This window comes from Lepidochelys olivacea (assembly GCF_965140295.1).
Source record: "Lepidochelys olivacea isolate rLepOli2 genome assembly, chromosome: 24".
Taxonomy (NCBI): domain Eukaryota; kingdom Metazoa; phylum Chordata; order Testudines; family Cheloniidae; genus Lepidochelys; species Lepidochelys olivacea.
This window is the reverse complement of record NC_140434.1, coordinates 728,505-751,949: the sequence shown is the minus strand read 5'-3', so window position 1 is coordinate 751,949 and position 23,445 is coordinate 728,505. Positions and strand designations below refer to the sequence as shown.

Genomic DNA, 23,445 nt, shown 5'->3' with positions numbered 1-23,445 from the left:
ATGCACTGTGGGGGGCTGGGAAATCGCATTGGCCTTCTCAGCTGCCAGCCACTCCCCAGGGTTATGGCCTGTCAGTTGCCAATCCAGCGCTGGCCCGGGGCCAGGAAGCCTTCCTGTTGTAAAGAGGTGTCGTAACCAGGCGCGATGGGCAGCAAAGGAGGGCGGGAGAGCCAGGCACCCGGAGGAGTAAAGTGCTGAAGTTTACTTCTCCCAGTTCCACTGCCTGGCGTTCCAGGGAGCCACCGCTCCTGGGGCTCGCTGGCTGGCTCCGGAGCTGCCCACGGCCACGCAGGGCTTGGATCCTTCAGCAGCAAAGGGGCTTATTACCTTGACATTAGTTTTTGAAGCCGGGATTTGCAGCCTGTGATGGAGCCTGGGACAAGGGATTGGGGGAAAGAGGCAGCCTGAGCCATTGGGCAGGGAACTGGTCTGGGACTCAGGACACCTGGGTTCTAGTTCTGCCACTGCCCTGCTGGATGCCTGGGGAAATCACCTCCCACTCTGGGCCGCCCCTCAGCCGTCTGTCTGTTCGGGTAGAGGGTGAGCTCTTAGGGGCAGTGGCTGGCTCCCCTCTGCCTGCAGCAGCCAGCACGATGGAGCCTTGGAGCCGCTGCATGACAGATGATTAAGAATAAAGTGTTGCAAACGAAGCCGTTATGGAATCGGGCACAAACCTGGCCAGGAGGGAAATGTGTGAAGACAAACAAATGCCTCTCTCTCCTCTCTCCTGTCCCGCAAGGGAAAGCACCTGTGGGAGCTGCAGTGGGATGTGGGGAAAGCAGTGAAGAAGACTAGAACCCAGAGCATCCTGGTGACCTGCTGCGGCCCAGGGACCATCCCTGTTTTACAGATGGGGAAACTGAGGCAGTGGGAGGGGCCATGGTTCACCCAAGGCACAGCTCAGGCCATCAGCTGCTGCAGGCCACGGCCCAGAGCAGGGGGCTCAGAGGGACCCTGAGGTGGGGGGCCAGGAGGGTGCAGTCAGCATGCCCAGCAGCTGGCCCCACGCTGAGCCAGGCCCTCAGGCTCCGTCCCAAGGGGCGCCCCATGGGGGGGGAGAAGGCAGAACTGTGTGAAGAAGGCGCCCCGCTCTAGGGGGGAGGGGGCAGCACAGACCAGCGCGCGCGGGGGCCCCCCGCCCGTGAACGCGCCACGGGAGCGCGCAGGGAAGGGGCGGGCCCGGGAGCGCGCGGGGGGGCGGAGCTCGGCGCGGGGCTCGCGAGCTGGCGGCTCCGGCTCGGTTCCGTGCATTGGGTCGCGCTGGGCTCCGCGGAGCAGGCGGGGGTTGAGCGCCGCTGCAGGGGCAGGATGGCTGCTCGCCTGGCCGCGCTCCTGTCTCTGCTCCCGCTGCTCCTCCTCAGCCAGGGGCCGGCGGGGACCGTCTGCAACCGGCACGCCGTGCACTGGAACAGCTCCAACCCGCAGTGAGTCCCGGGGGCCGGGGCGGCTGCAGCGCGGGGCTCTGGGGGGGACCGCGCTGGAAGGGTCCTGCTCCGAGGGCGTTGCTGGGGTCCGTGCGCTGGGGGGTGGCGGCTCTTGGGGGCGCGTGTATTTGGGGAGTGGCTGTTGGGCACGCCGGGGGGCTCCGGGATCCCCCCTCCGGTGGAGCTGGTAGCAGGATGGGGGGAGCCGTCGGGCTGGGGGGAAGCCTCGGGGTGCCCGGAGTCGCCCCCTGTCCCTGTCCGGCCCCTGCCCTGCCTCCCCTCCCCCCCCCGTTGCTCTTAATACTGCCCCCCTCCCTCCTATGAAGGGGCCGGAGCCCGGGGTGGTGGGGTCCGTGCGCGGAGAGGCAGGAGGCGGCTCCGCAGCGCCCGGGCACGGTGCGTGGCGCGCCCCCCCCTCCCCCGAGGCTAGGGGCTTGTGTCCCCCACCCGGGCCTCGACGTGAACTGTCCGGGCAGGGGGCGTGGGGGGCTGGTCTGGGGCGCCCCCCGCGGGCGGGAGGAGGGGCCCCGGCGGCGCCGGTGGGTTTAGTCGCCGCCTGTTCTCCGCGGGGCTCGGGGGCGGGGGGGTGTTTATTGCAAACGGAAGGTGTCTGGGGAGCCGGTGCCAGAGGGCCCGGAGCATCCGCGGTGTCTGGGGAGCGCGGGGTGTCACTAAACGGCCTCGCTTCCCAGGGGTGATCTGGGGCTGGACTCGCTGCCCCCTGGCTCTGGCCGTGCTGGGTGGACCTGTCCTGAGCCGTTCCCCTGGCTGGGATAGAGCCCAGGGCCGGGGGTCCCCTCCGCTGGGCTGTCACTGAGCCCTGCCTAGCATGGATGGCCCTGTCTGAACATGCCCCGCGAGGCTGGGCTGCGTGGATCCCGCAGGTGAGTCAAAGCCACGCGCCAGCCCACGCCTGCCTGGGGGAGTCTCTGCGCCCGTGGCCGGCCGCCTGCCCCCTGTGCGCACAGACAGAAGGCGTCTCGCTCCCTGACTGTCTGGGGCGGGCGCGGGGGGCGACACCCACTGGCTGCAGGCGGCCTGGGAAGGGGCCGGGGTGCCCACTGGCCTGTTTGCCCTGCGGGCCGGGCAGGGCACTGGAGGGGTCCTGGCCTCCACAGGGCTGCTGGCGTGGCCCCCGGGCAGCGTAGGCAACACCACTAGGGCGAGACCCTGGAAGCGAGCTGTCCGCAGACACCAGCTGCTGGAATGGGGCCTGGGGGCCGCCCCCACTCTCAGCTGCTCTGGGCTGTGCTGAGGCTGGCTGCTTCCCTCTGCCCTGCACAGGTGACCTTTAGGCTCGACTCCTGGGGCCCAGCTGCCCTGTCCCCCAGACGTGGCTCCGTGGGGCGGGGTGCAGGCGGCCCGGGCGGCTGGAGAGGTCATGAAGCCAGCGCTTCAGAACAGTCAATAGGGTTTGTAAGTGAAGATCTGACGATTGTTGGTGTGTTCGGAGCTTCAGGGAGCCCAGCTGATCGATGGCCAGGAGCGAAGCAAACCCCCCCCCCCCCGCGGTATGGTTCACGCCCTGTCGCTCGGGGCTGGTGGGCAGCTGGCAGGTTGCAACAGGGAAAGCCCGGGTCCAGCACTCCCATGGTAGAGCCAGTGGCTAGTCCAGGCCCAGTGGTGCAGGGATGGGCAGTGCAGCGGGGGCTTTGATGGAGATGTGAAATGGGCACAGGCTGGCTGGGCGTTTGGGGTGTCCCACCAGCCTGGCCAGGGAAGGGGCTGGAGGTGCACAGACCCAGCCACCTTGCTCTGCACTGGGGGGGCAGGAGGGGACACTGGCTCTTAGCGAAACGCACCCTCCGCCATCCTGGTTCCCTTTGCAGGGGGACTCGACAATGAACGGGAGAGGGATCCGGGTCCAGCCGGAACGTCTCTCTGCTGTGCCGGTTCTGGGGGTGCGCCCCCCCCGTCTGTCTGGCACTCCCCCGCTCTCTGTGTCTCTTTGTCCGAGGAGGGAGCGTTCCCTGGGTAGCGCCTTCCCTTCCCATTCAGATTGTGTCGTGAGGCGGAAGCGCAGGCCCCATAAATTGCGCGTGTGTGTGAGACGTGCAGAGCTGAGGAGCAGCACAATGGCGAAGTGGCTGGCTCACACCGGCACGGGCGCCTTTCACAGGGACCTTCCCGCTAGCCCCTCCCTTAGCCAGGCCCCCGTGAGCCAGCCCCGGGGCTAATGCCAGGGCGCCCAGCACCAGATTTCCCAGCTCTGCCCGTCTGATGTCCCTGGAAGTTCCCTTGCTGTGACAGGCTCAGCCTGGGGCATCCTCGGTGGTGCTGTGCCCGTGGGTTTCTCCCTGTCTCTCAGCTGCCTGGGCTGGAGGGATCTGGGCTGTCCACCTCGGTGATGACATGCCTGCCAGGAGAGAGAGCGCTGGTCCTTCTGCCCCTCCGAGCCCCGGGGGAGGGGGAGGAAGGAACCCCAAAGCGAGCTGGTCAGCCCCTCTCTCTCAACACCTGCACCCCATAGGACCCAGCGTGGGGCACGACAGGAGCCAGCTCCCAGGCTGGGGTGGCTGCGGCAGGCCCATCCCTGGGCGTGTTGAAGCACTGATATTTATGGCCAGGCAGTGCAGCCAGTTGGGCTTGGTTACCACTGTGCGGCAAAGCATCAGGATTAGAGAGAAATAATGGGGGGCGTTTGGCTGCCTGGGCTGCAGTGCACAAACCCTGGCACCCCCGGTGGGATCAGCTCCTTGGGGGCCTGCAAGCCCCTCCTTCCAGGGGAGCGTGCCAGCCGCAGCTGGTGCCCTGCTATCCTTCCAGCCCCCTGGTCCTGGCGCACCAGGGCTGCCGCGGCTCCTGCATCCCGGGTTGCCGAGGGGGTGAGCTGTGGGGTGTGACTCCCCGAATGCAGCACTCGTCCCATCCCGAGGCTCCTGGCTTTTCAGATCACCAGCAGCTGTGTTTGTGTGTCCTTTGGGGGGGGGTTTACTCCCTCTGCTCCTCCCCCTGCCCCCCAGGCTGGAGTGTCTCCCTCCACAGGGGCACGAGGGGGTTATCAGTTTCAGCATCCAATGCCCTGCCCTGCCCCCATCCTCAGCAGCATCTCAGGCCCCCGGGGCATCAGCTGCTCCCTTCGGGTCCTGACCACGCCCGCTCTCAGCGGGACCAATTGCTCATACCCCGCTGGGCTGGGCGCCTGCAGCCCTCTCCTCTGCTCACCCACTGGATCCAGGTCCAGGAGTGGCCAAGCCAGAATCCAGCTGCTCTCGGCTCCTGGGCAGGGCGGGCTCTGCTCTGCCTGGTCCCTCTGCTGGGGCTGCCCACCTCAAGGGCCCACCCCTCAGAGCCCCCAAGGGAGAGGGGCTGACTCCTCACTGCACTTCCCCCCAGCCGCCTCAGAGCCTTAGCAAACAACGCTGGGGACCCCGCGACAGGGTTTGGCTTGTCTGTCCCCCACCCTCCCCGGGCAGAGGCGCAGTGCTGGGCAGGCTGTGACTGCAGGTGCAGAACGAGCCTGGAAGCTGTGGGGCCACTCCTGAGTGTGGAGGGAAGGCCTTGCGGGGGAGGGGGGATGCGCACCCCTGCCCGCCCCCCCCCCGGCCATCATGCCAGCCCGGTCCTCGCGGACACAGGTTCCCACCCTGTTGCCTCTGCTGGGGGTTGAACCCATCGTGGGGGGTGGAGTTGGCTCCTGGGGGCTCCTCCTTTTGCAGCGTTTCTGGGGTCCTTGGTGCAGAGCAGTGGGGAAGAGCTGCGCGTCACGCAGCGGCTGGGTCGGACCCGGCTCTGCCACGTGGGGAGCGGGGTGCGGCTGCCTGGGGGCTCTGTCTCTGGCCAAGGCAGGTGTATGCTCCCGGGGGCAGTGGTCAGGGCCAGGCAGGGGATAAACGCAGCTGAACCCTGCGAGCGGCCGGACCGTGGGGGGCTCGATCCCAGTGCAGGGAGCAGACACCCCCCCCCAGGCCCAGAGCAGGCACCAGATGGAGCTGGATGAACTGGAGAGTGTAATGGGAGCCCCTGGGGACTAAAGGCCGAGCCCCAGCCAGCCGAGGGGGGCAGCCCATGCTAGACACAAATATTGGGGTGTGGGGATTCCAGCCACTGGGGGGCTGGGCTGCGGGAGGCATCTCTCAGGACACAGGAACCCCAGTGCTGTGGGCTGGGGCTGAGCTGGGGGAGTGGGTTCCCAGGGTTTGCGATGCAGGGATGGCGGGCTCTGGCACATAAGGGTGGGTGTCTCTCTTGCTGGTGTCCTAGAGGACCCCAAAAGGCCATTGAGTGCAGCTTCCGCGCTGAGCAGGGCCACGGAAACCTGGAGCATCCCTGGCAGGGCTTTGTCTGGGGGTTGGGGGGGGTGTCCCCAGCCTCCCTGCTCCAGAGCATAATTCGCCTTCGAGCCTGATGCCTGCCCTGCATCTCCTTGGCTGCTGGTCAGCACCTCCCTGGCATGTCCTAGCTCTTCCGAGTGATAGCCCTTCCTGGATCTGCAGGCTGCCCACCCATCCCCCCCCCCAGCCTGCCCCATTTTCTTGTCAAGGGCCCGGGCCATTGGGCCCATCTGTCAGCCTCGCTCCCTGCCTCAGGCGTGGGTGGGGGGTGGTGCTGTCATAGGCAGAGCAATGGGGCAAAGGTGGCCATTGGGGTCGGCCTGTGGGGTTCTGGGAAGGGGACAAGCTGTGCTGCCAGGAGAAGGGGGGCACTGCCCCAGCAGGCTGGGGGGTGCCCTAGCTAGGAGTACATGGCATGCCCGGAGCCCAGAGGCTTCCCCGGGTGCGTCTGGGTCAGCCGAGTTGCTGTCTCTCTCACCTCCTGGCACCCCTGGCTCTGGCCATTGGGACACACCCCTCTCCTCCCCCGGGTGCAGCCCCTGCCTGCCCCATACTTGCTTGGGGGGTCGCTGTGGGGCTCTCCCAGCCCCGCCCCGCAGTGAGAGCACAGGCAGCCTGCGTCCAAGGCAGCTGTCCTGGAGTGGGTGCTGTGCAGGACTGGGGGTCCCTCTGCTCCAGGGTGCTCCTGAGAGCAGGGCTGGGCCAGCCCCAGAGCCAAGCTTTAGTCTCCCCTTGTCTAGGCTGCCAGACGTGGCTTAATCCGCCCCACAGACAGGGCTCGGGGGAGTCAGTGGACAGCCCGTCTGCACCCCCCCAATATTTCCATCATTTCACCCCCTTGGGGGAGGGGAACCAAGCTCACCCCAAATGGCCACTCGGGGGGGAGGCCTGGTGCAGGCAGGGACTGTCCCCATCTCCCTGTGCAGCCGGGTCCCTGGGGCTCCCCACCCCAGCCGGCTGCGTGGAGCCCCCTGACAGCAAAGCAGCCTCTCCTGCCCGTGTCTGTCTGTCTGGGCTGTTCGTACCCCTGCAGTGACCGCTCCCCCATCTGCATGGTGCCCTGGGCAGACTCCTCCCCTCCCCCATCTGCATGGTGCCCTGGGCAGATGCCCCGAGTGCTGGGAGGCAGCAGTGCATGGCGGGTGTCGATCCCGCCATCCCGAGGCCCATGTGAGAATGGGGGATGGGGATCTAGCTGCGCAGGGCCAGGGGGCAGACACATGGAGGGGGAGAGCCCAGTGACCCTGGGTATCCAAGTGTCGGGTGGCTTGAGCTGAGCAGGAGGCTGGTCGTGGAGTCCTGCCAGGCAGGGGGGGGCGGGGGAGGGCTTGGGCCTTGTGTGCAGCCCCCCAGCAGCTGTTCAAGGCAGCTTCTCTCTGGCTGGTTCTGTGCTGAAGGCAACAGGAGCGAGCGAGGGAGACCCAGAGAGAGCCCTTGAGAGCAGCAGCCTCTCTGCCCTGGGGGTGGGAGGGGGCTGTGCTCCCTGCTAGCCCCCTGGCAGCACTGTGCCCGCTGGGGGCAGGGGGGCTCCTCTACTTGGAAATGGAGCTCGTGGGTCAGACCAGTGACCCGGGAGCCAGGACTCCTGGATTCTATTCCCCAGCTTGGAGGAGGACGTGGGGTCAGGGGACTCCTGGGTCCAATGAAGGTGCAAAGCATCCTCCAGCTTGAGCCCCCAGCAGATTGGGTTGGCCAGTGGCTCCAGCCTGGAGACCGTCCCAGCGGTGGAGGACAGGCGCCGGGGAAGGGCCAGTGAGCGGATCCCTTCCCGGTGGAGGGGCACGGGCAGGCAGCCAGAGTTACCGTCACAGTGGCTGGCCATGCACCCTGCATCACAGGGACCCCTGTGGCCCTAGGGGGGAACTAGGGGTGCCAGGGGGCTGCTGCACCCCCTGGCTGGAGTGAGAGACCCTCTGCCCCTTCCTGGGCGCCGGCCTGCCCTATACTCCAACCCAGCGCCACAGATCACTGCCCTGTGTAGCACCAAGGGATGTGGGGACAGCTATGGGGGGAGCTCCTGGCTACTCCAGGGTTGGCCTTTCCAAGTGGGGAGTTGGGTGGAGGTGCTGGCTGTTGGGGGGAGCTGTCAGGAGAGGACCTGCTGGGCAGCAGAGTGTCCTGGCTGTGGGGTGGCTGTTCCCAGCCGTGGGTCCTGTGGGGCGGGGTACTAGATGTGGGGTGTGCTCCAGCAGGGGAGGGGGGGCTGTGGGGCACACTCTAGTGGGGGAAGCCTGTGGGGAGATGGCTGTGGGATGTCTGCCAGTGGGGGGGGGCTGTAGGGAGTGCTCCAGCAGGGGGAGTGGGGGGGCTGTGGGGCATGCTCCAGTCGGGGGGAGCTGTGGGGCGTGCTCCAGTCGGGGGGGGGGCTGTGGGGAAAACTCCAGTGGGATGCTGTGAGGTGCTGGCTGTGGGGCATGCTCCAGTGCGGCAGGGGAGGACTCTAGTGGTGTGGGGGCTGGCTGTGGGGCACGTTCTAGCAGGGGGGCACTGGCTGTGGGGTACGCTCCGGCGGGGAGGGGGGCTGTGGGGCGCTGCTGTGCAGCCCCAGGCAGGGGCGGGTGGTGATTTCCACGTTACAGCCTGTAATTACCTTGCCTGGCCTGGCCGCGCGGCCCATCCCTGGGATCCCACGCACGGTGGGTGTGGCTCGGTCCTTGACTCAGGGCAGCTCCGGCATGGAGCCAGGCTCCTTTCCCTTCCCGGGCTCCCACAGCTTGGAGAGGACCGAACGGCGCTTGGCGTAGTGGGCAGCTCTGAGCAGCCTTATGCTGGCATCCCTGTGGGGCACAGATCCCTTCCTGAGGCAGCCTGAGTGCTCCCTCCCGTGGCCGGATCCAGGGGCCGTGGGGCCCTGGCTGCTCTGGTGCTGCCTGGCCTGACAGGTGGGAGTGGGGGTGTGCTGGGTGCCAGGCTCTGGGAGGAGCTGGTGCCCCTGGGGTTAAGGGTGTTCACCGAAAGTGCCCAGTGAGTCACGGCATGTTTGCAGGGCTTGGTGGGGGGAGAAGGTTGCTGCTGCATGGCAGGGGGTGGGGTCTGAGACCAGGGCAGGCTGCAGGCTGATGACCCCTGGGGTTGGGGGCATCTTATGCTTGGGACTGGTGGGGAGGGGCCTGTGCTGCTGGTGGGGAGGGGGCTGGTGTCACACCTGGGAGGGACGTCCTTGCCTCGTTTGGCGGGGTGCAGTGGGCGTGGGGCAAGCCGTGAGGGGGCACATGGTGCCAGGATGCTGTGGGCATGGGGTGGGTTGCGAGGGGGCGCACTGTGCCAGGATGCCATGGGCAGGTTGCAAGGGCGCCTGTGCCAGAGTGCCATGGGTGTGGGGTGGGTTGCAAGGGGGCAAGTCGTGCCAGGGTGCCATAGGCATGGGGCTGCTTGGGAGAGGGTGCACAGTGCCAGGGTGCTATGGGCATGGGGCAGATTGTGTAGGGGCACGCGGTGCCAGAGTACCATGGGCATGGGGCTTGTGAAGGGGCATGCGGTGCCAGGGTGCCATGGCCATGGGACGGGTTGTGAAGGGGCACGTGGTGCCAGGGTGCCATGGGCGTGGGGCATGTTGTGTAGGGGCACGCGGTGCCAGAGTACCATGGGCATGGGGCTTGTGAAGGGGCATGCGGTGCCAGGGTGCCATGGGCGTGGGGTGTATTGTGTAGGGGCACGCGGTGCCAGGGCGCCATGGGCGTGGGGCGGGTTGTGGAGGGGCATGTGGTGCCGGGGTGCCATGGGCGTGGGGCGGGTTGTGGAGGGGGCATGCGGTGCCATGGGCGTGGGGCGGGTTGTGGAGGGGCACGCGGTGCCGGGGTGCCATGGGCGTGGGGCGGGTTGTGGAGGGGCACGCGGTGCCGGGGTGCCATGGGCGTGGGGCGGGTTGTGTAGGGGCACGCGGTGCCGGGGTGCCATGGGCGTGGGGCGGGTTGTGTAGGGGCACGCGGTGCCAGGGTGCCATGGGCGTGGGGCGGGTTGTGTAGGGGCACGTGGTGCCGGGGTGCCATGGGCGTGGGGCGGGATGTGGAGGGGCACGCGGTGCCGGGGTGCCATGGGCGTGGGGCGGGTTGTGGAGGGGCACGCGGTGCCGGGGTGCCATGGGCCTGGGGCGGGCTGTGGAGGGGGCATGCGGTGCCGGGGTGCCATGGGCCTGGGGCGGGCTGTGGAGGGGCACGCGGTGCCAGGGTGCCATGGGCCTGGGGCGGGTTGTGGAGGGGCACGCGGTGCCAGGTGCCATGGGCCTGGGGCGGGTTGTGTAGGGGCACGCGGTGCCAGGGTGCCATGGGCCTGGGGCGGGTTGTGGAGGGGCACGCGGTGCCAGGTGCCATGGGCCTGGGGCGGGTTGTGTAGGGGCACGCGGTGCCAGGGTGCCATGGGCCTGGGGCGGGCTGTGGAGGGGGCACGCGGTGCCAGGGTGCCATGGGCGTGGGGCGGGTTGTGGAGGGGGACGCGGTGCCGGGGTGCCATGGGCGTGGGGCGGGTTGTGAAGGGGCACGCGGTGCCAGGGTGCCATGGGCGTGGGGTGTATTGTGTAGGGGCACGTGGTGCCGGGGTGTCATGGGCCTGGGGTGGGCTGTGGAGGGGGCACGTGGTGCCGGGGTGCCATGGGCGTGGGGCGGGTTGTGGAGGGGCACGCGGTGCCAGGGTGCCATGGGCGTGGGGCGGGTTGTGTAGGGGCACGCGGTGCCAGGGTGCCATGGGCGTGGGGTGTATTGTGTAGGGGCACGTGGTGCCGGGGTGCCATGGGCGTGGGGCGGGTTGTGTAGGGGCACGCGGTGCCAGGGTGCCATGGGCGTGGGGTGTATTGTGTAGGGGCACGCGGTGCCGGGGTGCCATGGGCGTGGGGCGGGTTGTGTAGGGGCACGCGGTGCCAGGGTGCCATGGGCCTGGAGCGGGCTGTGGAGGGGGCATGCGGTGCCAGGGTGCCATGGGCCTGGGGCGGGTTATGGAGGGGGCACGCGGTGCCAGGGTGCCATGGGCCTGGGGCGGGTTATGGAGGGGGCACGCGGTGCCAGGGTGCCATGGGCCTGGGGCGGGTTGTGTAGGGGCACGCGGTGCCGGGGTGCCATGGGCGTGGGGCGGGTTGTGGAGGGGCACGCGGTGCCAGGGTGCCATGGGCGTGGGGCGGGTTGTGGAGGGGCATGCGGTGCCAGGGTGCCATGGGCGTGGGGCGGGTTGTGGAGGGGCACGCGGTGCCAGGGTGCCATGGGCCTGGGGCGGGTTGTGGAGGGGGCACGCGGTGCCGGGGTGCCATGGGCGTGGGGCGGGTTGTGGAGGGGCACGCGGTGCCGGGGTGCCATGGGCGTGGGGCGGGTTGTGTAGGGGCACGCGGTGCCAGGGTGCCATGGGCCTGGGGCGGGTTGTGTAGGGGCACGCGGTGCCAGGGTGCCATGGGCCTGGGGCGGGCTGTGGAGGGGCACGCGGTGCCAGGGTGCCATGGGCATGGGGCGGGTTGTGGAGGGGCACGCGGTGCCGGGGTGCCATGGGCGTGGGGCGGGTTGTGGAGGGGCACGCGGTGCCGGGGTGCCATGGGCGTGGGGCGGGTTGTGGAGGGGGCACGCGGTGCCAGGGTGGATCCGCTTGCTCCTGTCCATGCCAGTAATTGAGTCGCTGCCTGTGGATTGATCGTTTAATTAAAACCCAATTAAAAAGCTCATTGATCTTGTTAGCGAAGCCGGGAAGGTTTGGGCTTTACCAGAGATTAAAAGGATTGTAGGGCCATGGGGGAGGAGGTGCGGGGAGCTGGGGGAACCGGTGGGCTCTGGGGAGCTGGGTGGGCGGGCGGTGCTGCTCTCTTCACACCCAGCCTTGACCCCCCACCCCCAGCACCTCGGCCAAGTGTCGGGGAAGCCTGGGATGTGGCGGCCGGGGGCCCCGGGGGGGCCTCGCCGTTCATGGTGTGCATGCGCGGGGCGTGTGACTTGCAGATGGGCCAGGAGCGTGTCCGTGCGCTCGCGGGGGGCTCTGCATGTGCACGGCTCTGCGGTGACAACGCGTGTTGCACGCACAGCGTGTCTGGAGCACCGTGCGCGTGTGGGGCTCTGCCTGCCCCGGGTGTGTGGGCAGAGGGCTGTCTGGGGGGGCTGCTCCCGCGGCCAGGGCGGGGCGGGCTGCTGGTGACGGTCTGGGCGGCGCTCCCCGGTGCGGGGTGTCTCTCCGGCTGTCTGGCCGCTGCCGGCTTCACCTGGCCCTGTCGGTCGCTGCCTCTGGCTGCCGCAGGACACGGCTGAAAGGGGCACGGAAATCAGTGGCACGTCTTTGTTCACCAGCCAATCGATGAGCCCTGGCTGCAGCGGCAGGGCCCGGCTCCCAGGGCCGGACAAAGGGGCCGCCTGGCTGGGGAGGAGCCGCCCGGTGTCTCCAAGGGGCCTGAGCTGGGCCCTGTGAGAGGGGGGCGCCCGGGGTCTCCTGTGCCACCCAGGCCCCCTCCTAGCTGTGCTGCTGCTCCTTGGCTTCAGTGAGTAGCCGCCACCGGGATGAGACACCAGGGCCAGCGGGGTGCGTGGGGCTGGCCCGGTGCCCGGGCTGGTCCCGCTGGGGTGGCCCGGCTGCGGGGAGCCCTGCGCTGCACCATGCGTTAGCCAGCGTGCAGTCCTCAGCCCGCGTTGATCGCGGTGGATGGGAGCGGAGCAGCCGCCAGGCTGCGGCTTGCTGGGTAGCCAGTGTCCTGTCGGGGCCGGGCCGGGAAGGGTCCACCAGGGGAATCCACCTGCCCGGCTCCGACGGTGCCGGAGGGCACCGCTGCCTCGCAAAGCTCTGGTCTAGAAACGCAGCCGTGCAGAAGGGATGCAGCCCATTCCGCTCCTGCGCTTAACCCTGTGGGAGCCACGCTCTGGGAGCTGGCGGAGCCCGCGCTGCCTGCAGCTCGGCCAAGGTCGATCATGGCCTGGGGGGCAGGCCCTGGAATGGCAGCCGTGGTTCGTGCAGTGTCTGGGGCTGCCCGCCCCGAGGGTGGGGGTCCTGTGTGGGAAGGGGCTGGGGCACCTTAATCCCGTAAATTCCACACCAGGCCAGGAGCCGGAGCAGGATGGGGCTGAAAGTGGACCTGTGGAAGCTGCCTTCTCGGATTGGGGCACCCTAGGCCCTTGGCTGCCAGGGCTGGGCCAGGCTCTTGCTGAGTGTGTCTGTCTGTCCCATGCGCTCCCCAGTCGTGCTGTGGGTGCAAAGTCTGAGAGCAAGTAGGGGAGAGCTCGCCGCTGCTGGGGCAGCTCACAGAGCCTGCTCGTCCCAGATTCCCGACCAGCTGGTTCTGCTTCTGGCCACTCGCCTGCTGGGGCTCAGGGCGCGGGGAGATGGACCAGTGCGGGAGGGGGGCGAGTCCCCTGGTGGGACCTGTGGTTCCAGGGCCGTAGGGCTGTGGAGTCGGAGCCCAGCTGGGGCTGCTGCGTTCGTGGGGGCAGACGGTGGCTGGGGCAGCAGCAGCTTCTCAGCGTCTGTGCAACGTGCCCGGGATGCGTCACCGAATGTGGTCCCAGGCCGGGTGCTGGCGGGGAGCGTGACGTGCCCCCTAGTCCGTGCCCCCAGCAGGAACAGCAGCTTAGTGTGAGCCACTCAGCGCCAAAAGACTGACCTAGAACGTGGGGCAGGGGAGATCCGGGCTAGCCGAGCCCTTCCCAGCAGGGGGTGCTGTGGGGAACGGGGGGGGCTGCAGGGGGTGATCCCAGCCACTCCCAGCAGGGGGTGCTGTGGGGAACGGGGGGGGCGCGTGGCTGCAGGGGGCGATCCCAGCCACTCCCAGCAGGGGGTGCTGTGGGGAACGGGGGGGGCTGCAGGGGGCGATCCCAGCCACTCCCAGCAGGGGGTGCTGTGAGGAACGGGGGGGGGGCGTGCTGGCTGCAGGGGGCGATCCCAGCCACTCCCAGCAGGGGGTGCTGTGGGGAACGGGGGGGGGGGCTGCAGGGGGCGATCCCAGCCACTCCCAGCAGGGGGCGCTGTGGGGAACGGGGGGGGGCTGCAGGGGGTGATCCCAGCCACTCCCAGCAGGGGGTGCTGTGGGGAACGGGGGGGGGCGCGTGGCTGCAGGGGGCGATCCCAGCCACTCCCAGCAGGGGGTGCTGTGGGGAACGGGGGGGGGGCTGCAGGGGGCGATCCCAGCCACTCCCAGCAGGGGGCGCTGTGGGGAACGGGGGGGGGCGTGCTGGCTGCAGGGGGCGATCCCAGCCACTCCCAGCAGGGGGTGCTGTGGGGAACGGGGGGAGATCCCAGTGCCTCCATTGTGTGCAGGAGCTCTCACCCTTGCTGCCCCATTGAACCCCAGCGGACACTCCCCAGCCCTGTGAGGGGCTTGCCCACGGGGAGGACCACGCCGTGCCGGGGCGCTTGGAAGCTCCCCAGCCTCGCGCCGGTGCACCATAGCGGTGTTGTCAGCACGGAGCCAGTGGGACGCCCGCCCCCCCACGCCTGGCAGCCCGTCTCTCCAGCAGCCTCAGCACCCGGGAAATGCCCCCTCCCCCTCCAGGGGCTAGCGGAGGGGCTCCTTAACGAGGCTGTTTATCAGGAGCTGGCTCTAATGGGCCCCTGTGGGAGAGGCTGGGCTGGTGTGGTGCCATCCCCCCGGGGCAGCCCAAGATGAAGGCGGCTGTTCCTGCTCACAGTGGCTCCGTCCTGGGCTGTGGGGCCCTGGGGGCTTGTTCCATGGCGGGGCCCAGGCAGGGGCCCTGGGCCCTGGGGGCCGCCAGCCAAGACATGCAGTGAACCCTGTGGGGAGCGGGGCTCCGTGAGCCAGGTGGTGTCAGCCCAGGGGGCTGATCCAGCAGGACCCCCGGCCGGTCAGTTGGGCTCCCGCCTGCTGCCCCGGGTCCCACGCGGAGTTAATGACACGATTTGCTCCGGGCTCGGGGCTGTTTCTTTAATAAGGAGCCTTTTTCTCTCCTTTCACACCACATCAAAGGCAGCACTTGAAAGGTCTCTGGCTCCACGCTGGGGCGTCACCTCGCTGGCTGGCTGGCGCTGGGGGAGGAATTACCCGTCCGCCTGGCTTCGGGCCCTCGCTCAGTGGGACTGGCAGGGTTGTACAGGAAGTGTGCGGGCGGGGCTGTGGGGTCTTTGCACCGTGTGGCGTTCACAGGGCCAGGCCCTGCTACCCAGCCGCCCCCTGGTCCCTATTGCTTCGCTAGGGACTGCCCCGCTGCTGGGCCAGATGGGGTCGCACCGGGTAAGCCGAAGCCCCCCTGGTCCCCCCCGCCCGATAACTGCTGCCTGCCGCAGTGCCCCCTGCTGGCCACCTTCCCTGGAATGAGCCGCTTCTGCTGGGGACGGGGGGATCTGCCTGAGCCCCGGAGGGGAGCCCCCAGGGTAACCAGGCACTGCCATGGGAGCTAGGGGAGATGGGTGATCGATGACGGGGGGGGGCCGTTGCTTGGGAAGTTGGAGGGGGGTACAGCTGGGTCACTGTGTCTCCCCAGAGCTCCGGTATGTCTGGGGCAGGGCACCCATCCAGCGATGTTGGCATGAGTCTGGCCTCCACAGGCCATGGCTTGCTACTGAACACACAGGATTCCTGGCTTCTCCTAATGCCTCCTGTGCTGGGGGGGTGTTCACCATCTGCCCCCTTATATCTGTAGTGGCTTGGGGCCCGCATGAGATCTGGGATGGGGGAGGGGATCCAGCCTGGTGCCTGTCTCGGGGTGTCAGGCCCCAGCTCTGGGCTGTGCAGCCCATGGGGCGTGGCTCCCAGCTAGGCCACTCCATAGCAGTCAGCATCCAGCATGCTGGGTTTCGGGGAGCAGAGATGGGCAGGGATTGCAGGGGATGGAGCCATCAGTTTGGCACTTGGCATTGCTGCTCAGAGAGACTTTCTTCCCCACTCCCTTCACGGGCTCAGGGAGATGAGATAACGGCCATCCTGTGTCCAGCTAACTCCGGGTTCTGTCTCTGACAGCGGCCAGTGCCAGATGGTTCCCAGGAGTGAACAGAACAGGGCATTATCCAGTGATCCATCCCTTATCGTCCAGTCCCAGCCTCTGGCAGTCCCAAGTTGAGGGACTCCCAGAGCATGGGGGTGCGTCCCTGACTGTCTTGGCTAACAGCCATTCATTGTCCTCCAGGAACTTGTCCAGTCTTTTCTGAACCGAGTTGTACTTTAAGGCCTACACAACATCCCCTGGCAATGAGTTCCGCAGGTGCGTTGTGTGAAGTACTTCCTTGTGTGTTTATAACCTGCTGCCTGTTAATTTCATTGGATGACCCCTGGTTCTCATGTTAGGTGAAGGGGTAAATAACACTTCCCTCTTCGCTTTCCCCACACCAGTCGTGATTTACAGCCCTCTGTCATATCCCCCTTAGTCGGCTCTTTTCCAAGATGAACCAATCCCAGATTTAATCTCTGCTCATACGGAAGCTGTTCCATCCCCCTGATGGTTTTTTGTGGCCCTTCTCTGCACCTTTTCCCATTCTAATGCATTGTTCTGTGATGGGATGTGCCTTCAGGGCATGGAGAAGGGCTCCAGGCGGGCTTGGCCCGGGTGTTCCTGGGAGGGGATGAGCTGGCGGTTCGAGGTGGGGACCTGCCCTGATGTCCATTGCAAAGCGCCAGACCCTGGCACTGTGATACAGTGATCGCCCTGGGGATCAAGGGGGTGAGGGCAGTTCTGCCAGGGCCAGAGGCAGCTGGTCTGTTGTGGGGGGCAGAGAGGAAGGAGCATGAGGGGTGTTTGGGAGCCACTGCCCCGTGCCAGCTGGGCATGGGGTATGGAGGTTCAGCCCCTTTTGTTTGAGCTGCTAGGGGCCTGTGTGCATGTCCCTGTCGATGGCCAAGCTGCGTGGAGGGTTCTCCCCATCTCTCAGTGGGGCACGGGGACCTGGGCAGGGGCTGGCAGAAGCGTGGAACCCCTGGGTGCTGCTGGGCTCAGTGCCCTGCCTGCAGCCAGCCTGCGCCTCCAGATGGCAGGCCTTGGCCGCGGGAGGAGAGTGAAGTGAGAGGGGCTGGAAGCATGTGCAGCGGGGCTGGCCGTCCAGGCTGAGCAAAGCCCTGCACCCCTGTCTCCATGGCAGGGCAGAGCGGAGCTGGGGAATGGGGAGCCCTGGCCCTGCACGGCTCCGCGTGGGGTAGGCGGTGGATGCACCGTGGCTCCTGGGACGAAGTGGGAGGGCGGAGGGGGAGGCTTGCAGGGACCCAGGGGCCGTTTGCAGCAGCCAGATTGACAGCTCCGGTGTCCCACTCCTCTCTGCCCCGTGCGCCCGGGGAGCAGCAGGAGCAGGGAATGGAGGGGTGGGGACACAATGGGTGAACCAAGGGTAGGGCTCTGACCATACGCTGGGCACGCCACCTGGCAACACCTCCAGGAACAGCCAGCCTGGCCCCCTGCTTGCATGTGCAGAGCAGGGACACACGGCTAGACGCTGGCCGGCTGGACACACCCTGCTTTGTGCCCAGTGCTGCCTAGAATATTCCCGTTCCTTTCCAGCCATCTCGCTAGCAGGGCGACAGAGACAGAGTGGGAGGTGCTGCGATAAGAGCCAGGGCTAGAGCGATCCCACGCCGGGGTGGTGAAGAACCCAGGAGCTGCCCTGAGCTAGACACCGGCTTGGGCCGATGGTCAGAGTCCCTGTGAGCTGCGGGGGGCCCGGTGCTGGGTGGGATGAGACGTAATTCTGGCGGTACCGGGGGGCATAGCCTGGGCAGGACGCGAAGGAGCTGCTTGGAATGGGGAGAGCATGGGGGTTGTGCCAGCATCTCCTCGCCTGGCCAGGAAGCCTCACCAGCGATCCAAGCCCTGGAGCAGGGCCCTGCTCCGTGGGGCAGCATTGAGGATGGGGGCATCTGTGCCCCCCAGGATCTGGGCTTTGTGGACTCGGTCCCCTCTATCCTTGCCCCATTTCTGGCAGCCCCTACTCTCAGCTGGGCCGGGTGGTGCCCGGCCATGCGCCAGCCTGCAGGAGCAGATTGCCGTGTACTGGGGGTCAGTGCCTGTCAGAGAGATGCGGAGCCGTGATGGGTGGATTTGAAATTCCATTGCACGGCCTGGCTCTGTTTGGGACTTGGATGCAGCCGGGACAGAGCGCGGGATGGGAGTGAGCGGGTGGGGGGCAGGGGGAGGCAAGCAGCAAACGCTCTGGTGTCCCCAGATGGGCCCCAGGGCAGTCAGGGCCGTGGTGTAAATGAACCGGCCCTCGGCCCCATTGGCCGCGCTCCCAGGCTCCTGCCGGGACTCAGCCAGCATGCGCTGCAGGACTGCGGGGTTCCAGCCGTCTGGCCCCCGCTCAGCCCAGAGCAGGGAGCGGGATCGTGGCCTGAGCCCAGTGCCATGGCTCCCGTCGGTGTGCGGAGCCGGCACCTCGCATCGCCTGTGGCAGGTCAGCGGGTTGGCTGGGAGGATTATCACCGGCCGGGGTTTCAGTCAGGCCTGGATTAGGAGTGCCGGAGTCTCTCCTGAGTGGATCTGAGGGGATTGCCGCTGTAATCGATGTAAATGAGGCTCCCGCAGGGCCACCCTTTACGGGATTAACACAGTAACAGGATTAGCTGGAACAGGGTGAAAAATCCTTTCTTTGAGCCGTGGCGTGTGGCAGGGCCCAGGAAACCCCCCCCCGCGCACCGCGCTGCACTCCAGAGTGGGGGCTGGCAGCCGGGGGCCACCCTCCACGCCTCACCAGCTCTTGGGAGTGGAGGTGCTGGGGGAGGGCAGGAGAGGTCTGGGGTGTAGCCCGGTGGGCTAACGTCCCTTTATGTTCCCTGCTTTGCATTCTGTTCGGGCTTGGTTTGGTTCTGTTCAGTAGTGATGCAAGGCACCTCCAGGCCTGGCTCCTGGCCGCATCAGTTAGCCCCAGGCACGAGGCCTGTACGGCCCAACAGACACCCCAAGTAGTGGGGAGCTGGGAACAGAGGGTGTCATTCCTCCGTCATCCATAGACTGGGCTCCAGGGTAAATGGAGGGGGCAGCCCCAGGCAGGGGCAGGGGTGGGGGCAGCGGTGCCTGCTGGGGGACACTGAGCTGGGGCTGGATGGGCCAGGGGCTTTGGGGGGCTTTGATACCCCTGCCCATGACTAGGTGGGCAGATGCTGCCTGGGGGTGTCCCCTGGGCACAGACAGAACCTCCTCCCCAGAGAGCCCAGCTCCATTCCCATCCCTCGGCACCTGCTGCAGGGGGCTGAGGACCCTCCAGCCTGGGCGGGGGCTGGGAGTCGGGGGGCTGGATGGAGCCTGCACTGTGGGGTCTGTGCAAAGGACTGGGGGGCCTGGGAGGTCATGGCATTGGGGGAGGGGATCACTTCTGGCACCGGTGCCCAGCGTCCCTCCCTCACGTGGTGCTGGGCCGCGTTAATCTCTCTTCCGGGGCAGCCTGCAGCGAGACCCCGGTAGCCGGGGCACCACGGAGGCAGCCCCTGTCGGTCTGGTGGGGGCGGGAGGGGGGCTGTGTGTGGATTTGCCTGGGGGAGTGGCCTGGTAGCTGCTTTAGTGTGGGGGGAGCCTCACCGAGACCTTGGTCTTCTGCTGTCAGAGCCGATGCAGGGGGGCAGGGAGGGATTGTACAAACTCAACCCCCGCCAGTCTCTGGCTGCCGGTGCCCCTCGATTCCGACCCCGGCTCCCCTCGACAGCTCTGCCGGTGCCCCTCAGTCCCAGCCCGCAGCCCCTCTCCTGAGTCCCCGCTCAGACGGCTCATGGTGGTTTTGAGGCTGATTGTGATTCAGTGTCTGGAGGGGCAGGCAGGGGCCCGAGCCGCTGCCCCCCCTTTGCTTGGGGGGAGCTGGGGGGGCGTTTCTCAGCTCCATGAATGTGAGGATCGGTGCTGCCTCCCGTGGCAGCTGGGAAAATGGCCCCCATGCAGGCCCCCCCTTCTCCACCCTGCCCTGTGGCCAGGCCGGACACGGGAAGGGCGAAGCCCTGGCCTGGGAGAAACCCCTGGGGCCTTGTGCAAAGCCAGGGGTCTGGGCAGCTGCAGTTCCCAGCTGGGTCACTGCCCCCTGTCTGAGGTCTGTCTGGGCGGAGGTGGTTTGTACAGACTGCGGGCGGGGGGCACAGGGATGTGGCTGAGGGTCCCTTCCCTGCAGGTGTGGGGCAGGGCCCAGGGCGGCGCACCTGGAAGCGAGGCCAGGGGCCCTGGGGGGGGCAGTATGGCAGGGTGGGGGTCCTGAGGGGTCCTGCCCGCCCCCTGACGCTGACGCTCTCCCCCCAGCCTGCACCGGGAGGGCTACACGGTGCAGGTGAACGTCAACGACTACCTGGACATCTACTGCCCGCACTACAATGGCTCGGTGCCCGTGCGCAGGACGGAGCAGTACGTGCTCTACATGGTGAACGCGGAGGGCTACCACGCCTGCAACACCAGCCGGGGCTTCAAGCGCTGGGAGTGCAACCGCCCCCACGCGCCCCACAGCCCCATCAAGTTCTCCGAGAAGTTCCAGCGCTACAGTGCCTTCTCGCTGGGCTACGAGTTCCACGCCGGCCAGGAGTACTACTACGTCTGTACGTGGGGCCGGGCTCGGGCGGGGGGCCGGCTCGGGCGGGGGGCCGGGGCCGGCCCTGCAGCCCACAGGGCAGGGGGGTCCCCTGGGCAGCCGCAAGCCCAGAGCTGCCTCTGCAAAGCAACGGGGTCTGCATGTTATTCAGCGCCTGCAGCCCCAGGGCACCGGGGGGGCGGCCCCTGAGGGTGGGAGCGAATCCACAGCTGCGGTGTGGCCCCGTGGCACCCCGGCAGCCTCCCTAAAGCCCTGCCAGGCTCCCCCTGGGGGCAGCAGCCCCCTGCCCTGGCTGGGGGGGGGCCCTCGGGGTGGGGGAGCAGGTGTGATCTCAGGGCTCCTCGTTCTCTTGCAGCAACCCCGACGCACAATCACCGCCGGGCCTGTCTGAAGATGAAGGTGTTTGTGTGCTGTGCCTCCAGTGAGTACAGCCTTGCACGTGCGTGTGCGAATGCCCAGGGGGGTGGGGGCGGGTGAAGGGGCAGTGTGTCCGTGCCCAGCAGGGGCTCTTGGGAGGGGGTTTCGGGAGCGGGGGCGGCCCCAGGGGCAGCGGCTCCCCTGGCTCGTTAGTGTAGGGGCTGGGAGTGGGCCCCTGAAAGCTCCCGGGGTGGCCCCTGGGCTGTGACCCATCTCCTCTCTCTCCTGCCTGCAGCCTCGCACTCCGGGGAGAAGTCGGTGCCCACCCTCCCGCAGTTCACCATGGGGCCCGAGGTGAAGATTGAGGACTTGGGTGAGTGCAGGGCACCAGCGCAGCGGGACAGCACAGGGCATTGCCCCCCAGAGCCAGCACCCCCGGGCCACCTAGGGGGTGAGGCCAGGACTGGAGTAGTCAGGAGCTCCCCCAGCCATGGCTCACACCCTGTCTCCCATACAGCGTTACACACACACACACACACACAGATCCAGTGCTCACACCCGTCCCCAGTGCAGCGTCTCACACACACACACACACACAGCCAGTGCTCACACCCTGTCCCCGGTGCAGCGTTACACACACACCCACACACCCAGTGCTCACACCCTGTCCCCGGTGCAGCGTCACACACCCACACACACCCACACACCCAGTGCTCACACCCTGTCCCCGGTGCAGCGTCACACACCCACACACACCCACACACCCAGTGCTCACACCCTGTCCCCGGTGCAGCGTCACACACACCCACACACCCAGTGCTCACACCCTGTCCCCGGTGCAGCGTCACACACACCCACACACCCAGTGCTCACACCCTGTCCCCGGTGCAGCGTCACACACACACACACACACCCAGTGCTCACACCCTGTCCCCGGTGCAGCGTCTCACACACACACACACACACCCAGTGCTCACACCCTGTCCCCAGTGCAGCATCACACACACACACACACACACAGACACACAGCCAGTGCTCACACCCTGTCCCCGGTGCAGCGTTACACACACACACACACACAGCCAGTGCTCACACCCTGTCCCCGGTACAGCGTTACACACACACACACACTTACACACACACACACAGCCAGTGCTCACACCCTGTCCCCGGTACAGCGCTACACACACGCAGCCGGTGCTCACACCCTGTCCCTGGTGCAGCGTTACACACACACACACACACACACACACACACACACCCTGAACTCCCTTGTAGGGTCCCAGGCCCGGTGGGAACTCGTCCACGCTGCGCGGAGCTCGGCTCTGCATCCTGCCAGCTGCGGGGGGGTGGGTTGACTGCCCCATCCTGTGTGGCCCCTGCCACCCCCCCTCACTCTCTCTCTCTTTTCACAGATAACTTTAACCCTGAGAACCCCAAGCTGGAGAAGAGCATCAGCGGCACCAGCCCCAAGCGGGAACACCTGCCGCTGGCCGTGGCCGCTGCGTTTTTCCTCATGTCGCTCTTGGCCTCCTAGCCTGGTGTCGGCCGGCCTGGGGGCCTGGGCGCGGCTCCGCACAGCAGCTGCCCTGGCCCCTGGCGCTGGGACTCTGGCAGCGGCCGTTTGGAAAAGACAGAAGGGGGCAAGTCGGGGGGGAAGCGGGCCCCGCACCGCCTGGGCACGGAACCGTGGGCCCTGCTGCAGCCAGAGAGCCACGAGAGCCCCCCACCGTGCGGGGGTGCAGCAGCAGACACCAGCCTGGGTGCCGGAGGGATGTAGCCTGGCCTGGGAGCTGCTGCGTGAGGACAAGGAGGGAGCCTGCCCTGCCTCCTGAGCACGGGATCTGCCCCCGGACTCTAGCGACTGGCTCCTGTGGAGACTCGACTCGGCCCTTCCGGGAGTCGGGCACCCTGCATGGCACTGTCCTCCAGCACCGAGCCTCCGTGACACAGCCCCCACCGCGTGCACCGTGCCCTGGCTGCCTCCTGCCCCAATGGCAAATGCACGGGGCGTCTGTGCCCACAGCCCTGTTGAGCCGTCCCATCGCCTGGTAGCTCCACGCGGCTGGGCCGGGGGCTCTATGGTGCCAGCAGGCCCCGGACGTGGTTCAGGAGCGCCCATGCTACGGGCTCCCTCCAGACGCTGGGCCTGGTCTACGTAGCCAGCCATGGGCAATGGACGAGCAGCGCTGGCCCCAGGGCGTGGGCTGTGGGGGTCAGGGCTCCCCAGGCCTGGGGGTGTACATACCTATATAGAGATCTATACATCCTGTACAGAGAGCGGCTATCAAGAGAGATCTGTCTATAAGGCCCGTAGGCAGCAGCGCGGGCCCTGGACCGGCCTGTACATAGTCAGAAAGTGTTGGATTCTCCTTGTCTTCTGTGAAGACCCAACCTATGCAAACGCACAGACACTTTTTGGGGCACAAAAAAGCAACTTGCCCTTTTTTCAAGTGCTTTGGCTGGTGATTTTCATATTCTGCTCTTAGTCTATAAAAAATAAAAGGATAAAAAACCCATCCCTGGGCTGCTTGGATTGGGGCCGCAGGGTCAGGCGCCCTTGGGCGCAGCTGGCAAGGGCCTTTGTCAAGCACTGCCAACTTCCTAGACCCAAGGCATGCCCACCCCCCTGGCTGGGCCCTCTCACCTCTACAGCTCCCCTGGCACACTTGTGTGTGACAGCCCTGGGCACGTGCCCTCCTAGTGCCTCTGCCAGGCCCTCCCAGCTTGCATGGGGCTCAGAGCTGGGTCTGACCCCTGGCACTCCAGGGTCTGGATGCCCTGAAGTCTGAATGGGTCCAGGAGGTGCTATTGCCCCCCAGCCCTCTGGGGGCTCTTGCTGGCTGCATTCCCTGGGCCCTGCCAGGGGGAGCAGGTTCAGTCCAGGGGAGGGCTCTCCCTGTGCAAACAGCAGCTCAAAGGGCTGCCCACCTGCTTTGTCTGTGCACAAAGGGGCCATTCATGCCCCTGCACTCTGTGCTGGGCGCCTGGGGCTGGCTGGCAGCGGG

At 67.2% G+C, this 23,445-nt stretch overlaps 1 protein-coding gene across 1 annotated transcript; it reads left to right on the top strand.

Moving 5' to 3' along the window:
* Nucleotides 1-1,202: 1,202 nt before the first annotated feature.
* Nucleotides 1,203-22,949, top strand: EFNA3 (ephrin A3). Its single transcript, XM_084613886.1, has 5 exons — nt 1,203-1,424; nt 19,798-20,087; nt 20,436-20,501; nt 20,733-20,810; nt 21,853-22,949. The coding sequence occupies exons 1-5, from the start codon at nt 1,309-1,311 to the stop codon at nt 21,972-21,974; spliced, it is 672 nt and encodes a 223-aa protein (XP_084470012.1). The 5' UTR covers nt 1,203-1,308; the 3' UTR covers nt 21,975-22,949.
* The last annotated feature ends 496 nt before the right edge of the window (nt 22,950-23,445 follow it).

Excerpts from the sequence above, each read along its gene's own strand:
- EFNA3 (XM_084613886.1), top strand. The coding sequence starts at position 1,309 with ATGGCTGCTCGCCTGGCCGCGCTCCTGTCTCTGCTCCCGCTGCTCCTC. Across the intron at positions 1,425-19,797 it reads TGGAACAGCTCCAACCCGCA|CCTGCACCGGGAGGGCTACA; the intron begins GTGAGTCCCGGG and ends CTCTCCCCCCAG. Across the intron at positions 20,811-21,852 it reads GGTGAAGATTGAGGACTTGG|ATAACTTTAACCCTGAGAAC; the intron begins GTGAGTGCAGGG and ends CTCTTTTCACAG.